The sequence below is a fragment of the Scomber japonicus genome, unplaced genomic scaffold (assembly GCF_027409825.1).
Source record: "Scomber japonicus isolate fScoJap1 unplaced genomic scaffold, fScoJap1.pri scaffold_443, whole genome shotgun sequence".
Lineage (NCBI taxonomy): Eukaryota > Metazoa > Chordata > Actinopteri > Scombriformes > Scombridae > Scomber > Scomber japonicus.
The window spans coordinates 7,501-12,133 of record NW_026518519.1 but is presented as its reverse complement, the minus strand read 5'-3'; the positions used below and the strand labels follow the sequence as shown (position 1 = coordinate 12,133).

General features: G+C 40.5%; 1 protein-coding gene across 1 annotated transcript in view; it reads left to right on the top strand.

Moving 5' to 3' along the window:
* Positions 1–1,712: 1,712 nt before the first annotated feature.
* Positions 1,713–4,633, top strand: part of htr3b (5-hydroxytryptamine (serotonin) receptor 3B) — a gene marked incomplete at its 3' end in the record, with an annotated part of 9,474 nt that continues 6,553 nt past the window's right edge. The window contains exons 1-4 of the mRNA XM_053314868.1: positions 1,713–1,728; positions 2,775–2,938; positions 3,927–3,971; positions 4,080–4,189. Of these exons, the coding sequence (XP_053170843.1) occupies positions 1,713–1,728; positions 2,775–2,938; positions 3,927–3,971; positions 4,080–4,189 (335 nt within the window). The remainder of the gene's footprint in view (positions 1,729–2,774; positions 2,939–3,926; positions 3,972–4,079; positions 4,190–4,633) is intronic.

Below are 4,633 nucleotides of genomic sequence, written 5' to 3'. Positions count from 1 at the left end.
TGCAGATAGAAAAAAAACTCCAAAAAGAAAACTTTGAATTCCTTTGCTGTGTTTTTTAAGATTTCAGCCCTCTGCCAGACTCAAACCAACTCCATCTGTCAAAAGCCGAGAGCGAACAGCCAGCTGTGCGCGCTCACCTGTCAAGACACGCGCGTGCACATGAATGACTGAACATAACAGAGGCGCTTACTGGGGAGCTTCCGGTTGGTGTGACAAATTTAAATAGTTTCAATTCTTTACCTAAAAGACTTGCAGTGTGTCTCTACAGGTTGTAAAGTGATTTAATGACTTTAAAAAAAAACGTAATTAAAGTTATTTAATGTTTTACGACCTTTATTGTCGAGGGGAACATACAGGAAGTAAAATAATAAAGTTCAAGATTGGGAAAGAAAATAACTTTGGAAATGTAATAGATTACAGATTACTAGTAGTTACCCTATTTAAACTTTAATAAGTACTGTAACTATTACAATTACTTAATCAAAGTAATGTAACTTATTACATTTGAATACTTTTCTAATTTCCTATTGAATTGAAGTTTAGGTGCTTTTCTTATAAAGCAACATTTATCTCTCATTTGAAAATGTATTCATTAGTTCATGTAGATTTTAGAATATAAAATGAAGATATTTGGTGCAAAAAAGTCAAAAGTCTGACATTTGAAACCGAAAAGAACATTTTGAAACAGTGAAAATGAAGATTTGAATGAAAAAAAAATTACAATTACAATAATGACATTTTTTTTTAAAACACATTGTCCTTAACCTTCCTGTCGTCCTCCCGGGTCAAATTGACCCGTCTGTTTTGACTGTTCTCTCCTTCCTTCTTTCCTCCCTCCATCCTTCTTTCTTCCTCCCTTCCATCCTTCCTCCCTCCTTCCTTCTTTCCTACCTTCCTTCCTTCCTTCCTCCCTCCTTCTTTCTTCCTCCCTCCCTCCCTCCCTCCCTCCTTTCCTTCCTTCCTTCCTTTCCTTCCTCCTTCCTCCCTTCCATTCTTCCTCCCTCACTTCCTTTCCTTCCTTCTTCCTCCCTTGCATCCTTCCTCCCTCCCTCCTTTCCTTCTTCCTCCCTTCCATCCTTCCTCTCTCCCTCTTTTCCTTCCTTCCTTCCTTCCTTCTTCCTTCCTTCCCTCCTACCGTCCTTCCATCCTTCCTTCCTCCTTCCTCCCTTCTAACCTTCCTCCCTCCCTCTTTTCCTTCCTTCCTTCCTTCCTCCCTTCCATCCTTCCTCCCTTCCTTTCCTTCCTTCTTCCTCCCTCCCTCCCTTCCATCCTTCCTCCCTCCCTCCTTTCCTTTTTTGATAAGAAACTAGCAGTTTTAAGAGTTTTTGAACAACAGACTCTCTTTCATGTTAAAAAAAAAAAAAAAGCAAACAACCCCAAACATTTTCACTAACCTGTGAGCGTGATCCTGTGTAATGAAGCAATGAACTCTCACTAAACTAACCCTCGGGGAGTTTCCTCTCTGGTGTGTTTCATTATTATATGTATCACCTTACTCGAGAGGCGGAAAATCAATATCAGTGCAACCAAAATGTCGGCACAACCCTGCTCATTGTTCTTCCCCTACACGCTGCACTGCTACTCCTCAACTTATTTCATCAAACTCTGGATATTTATATTTATATTTATATTTATATTTATATATATATATATATATCATTTTTTGGATCTGACACCTGTAATCTGGAAGGTTGATGTCTCTCATTTGGCTAATGCTGTTATTCTCAGGTAAGATGCTTCATTTGGCTACAAGACAAGATCAGAAAAATGCATTTATTTCCATTTATTTCTGAAAAAAAAGATGGATTATTTCTTTTATTTGTAAATTAGAAACATATAACATATAAAATTCTCAATTAAGTTATTGCAGAGTTTTCATATAGAATAATTTTTATGGTGTTTTACAGTGACAGTTTTATAATACTCACTGCTTTTAAAAAAAAATTAAATTAAATTTATTTTTAACCTTGTTTTACTTAAATTAGTCCAGTGTGCCACTCTCTTACAGATTTAGTAGTTTAATTGTCAATTTTTAAACCAAAGCCTAAAATTTAATGTGACACTTAAACATAATCAAAAATGATTTTATTTGTAAAGAAAATGTTTTTAATGTCCTTTTGGACTATTTAAAATCATATAAGCAAATAAATGTATATTATTGTATAAAAGTTGTGGAGTTTTGGAGTTGAACATATATAATGTTTTAACTTATATTATACTGGCAGCTTTATATAAAATATAAATGTGATGTTATTCATGTTTGGAGGCATAAAATGTGTGAGGGAGGGAGGGATAAAGGAAAAGAGGAAGGAAGGGCAGAAGGTAGGGGGGAGGAAAGAGAGAAGGCGGGAGGGAGGGAGGAAAGGAAGGAGTTAGGAGGGAAAGAAGGAGGGAGGGAGGGATAAAGGAAAAAGAAGGAAGCGAAGGACAGAGCAAAGAGGAAAGAAGGAAGGGGGGAAGAAAGAGAGAGAAGGAGGGAGGGAGGAAAGGAGGAAGGAAGGAAGGAATGAGGGAGGGAGGAAAGAAAGAAAGAACGAGGGAAGAAGGAAGGAGGGAAGGAAAGAAGGAGGGAGGAAGGAAGGAATGAGGGAGGGAAAGAAGGAGGGAAGGAAGGAAGGAGGGAGGGAAGGAAAGAAGGTAGGAGGGAGGGAGGAAGGAAAGGAGGAAAGAGAGAGGAAGGAAAAAAAGAGAGAAGGAAGGAAGGGAGGAAAGAAGGAACAGTAATTAATGAACACACATTGATGAGCAGCTGTTAATCACTTCCTGTGTTTTAGTCCTTGTGGCTGAATGTTCGCCGGTGAAGCCGAAGAGATCAGCTCTGAACCAGCTGACCAGAACTCTGCTGAGGAAATACGACTGTGGGGTTCGACCCGTTCACAACTGGACCAGTCCCACCACCATCCACATCGACTTCATACTGCAGTCTGTCCTCGATGTGGTACGTAACGTTTAAACACTCTCTGCTGCTTCAATTAGTATTAGTATTAGTATTTTCCTTTAAAGAAGAGATTTGATATTAATGTGAAGAGAAGAAGCATTTTTTAAACGTTGTGTTTTTGGCAGATTACCGTGCAGCCTTCGTGTCGTCTTCCCGGGTCAAATTGACCCCGTTTGTTTTGACTGTTCCTTCTTTCCTTCCTCCCTTCCTTCCTTCCTTCCTACCTTCCCGCCTTCCTTCTTTCCTCCCTTCCTTCCTTTTTCTTTATTCTATCCTTCGTTCTTCTCCTCCTTCCATACTTCCTTCCTTACTTCCTCCTTCCTCCTTTCCTTCCCTCCGTCTTTCCTTCCTTCCTTACTTCCTTCCTCTTTTCCTCCTTACTCCTTTCCTTCCTTCTCTCCTTACTCCTTTCCTCCCTTCCTCCCTTCCTTCCTTCCTTCCTTCCTTCCTTCCTTCATTCCTCCCTTCCTTCATTCCTTACGTCCTTACGTCCTTCCTCTTTTCCTCCTTATTGCCTTCCTTCCTTCCTTCCTTCCTTCCTTCCTTTCTTCCTTCTTTCCCTGCTTACTCCTTTGCTTCCTTCTTCCTTTCCCCCTTCCATCCTTCCATCCTTCCATAATTCCTTCCTTCCTTCCTTCCTTCCTTACTTCTTTCCTTCCTTCTTCCTTTCCCACTTCCATCCTTTCTTCCTTCCTTCCTTATTACATTTAGGGTGTTTTTTCAGCTCTAAAAAGTAAAGATGGGTTAAATTAGACCCTGGACATTATGTAAGGATTAAAATAGTTTAATTTTTGAAGATTTTGGGTACCTTTAAGTCATCAGATCTCAGGGTAAAAGAACATGTGGGGTGATTTTAAAACTGTCAAATGAAAATGGGTTAAATTTGACCCTGAATCAGATGTAAGGGTTAAAGTATTTATTTGTTGACTCCCCACAGTGACATTAATATAATTAAAAACTATCTTTAAGACGTTCTCCTTTCTCCCAGGATGGAAAGACTCAGAGCATTACTACAAGTATCTGGTACAGACAGGTAGGTGACTCTTTATTGCCTTCAGTGTTTGTTAATCATTATATAAAGAAAAGAAGATTGTTTTCCTTTCTATAAAAGACTTTAGTTTCCTCCTGTTTGTCTCTTTAGGTGTGGACTGATGAGTTCCTGGTTTGGGATCCCGAGGAGTTCGACGGCATCAATGAGATCTCCCTGTCATCCGACGCCATCTGGATACCTGATGTCATCATTAGTGAGCTGTAAGAAAATGATGTCATCATTAGTGAGCTGTAAGAAAATGATGTCATCATTAGTGAGCAGTCTGTGTTTGTCTTTCAGGATTACCTCTGAGGGGTTTAAACAGGCTGGATAGTCTCTGTTAATGTCATTAACCCTCCTGTTGTCCTGGAAGGAAGGAAGGGAGGGAGGAGAGAAGGAAGGGAGGGAGGGAGGAAGGAAGGAAGAGGGAAGGAAGGCAGGGAGGGAGGAAGGAAGGATGGAAGGGAGGAAGATGGAAGGAAAGGAGGAAGGGAGAAGAAAGGGAGGGGGGGGAGTAAGAAGGAAGGAAGGGAGGAAGGAAGAAAGAAGGAAGGGAGGAAAGAAGAGGGAAGGAATGGAGGGAGGAAGGAAGGAAGGAAGGAAGTAAGGGCGGGAGGGAGGGAGGGAGGGAGGAACAATGAAGCAAGGGAGGGGACCAAGGAAGA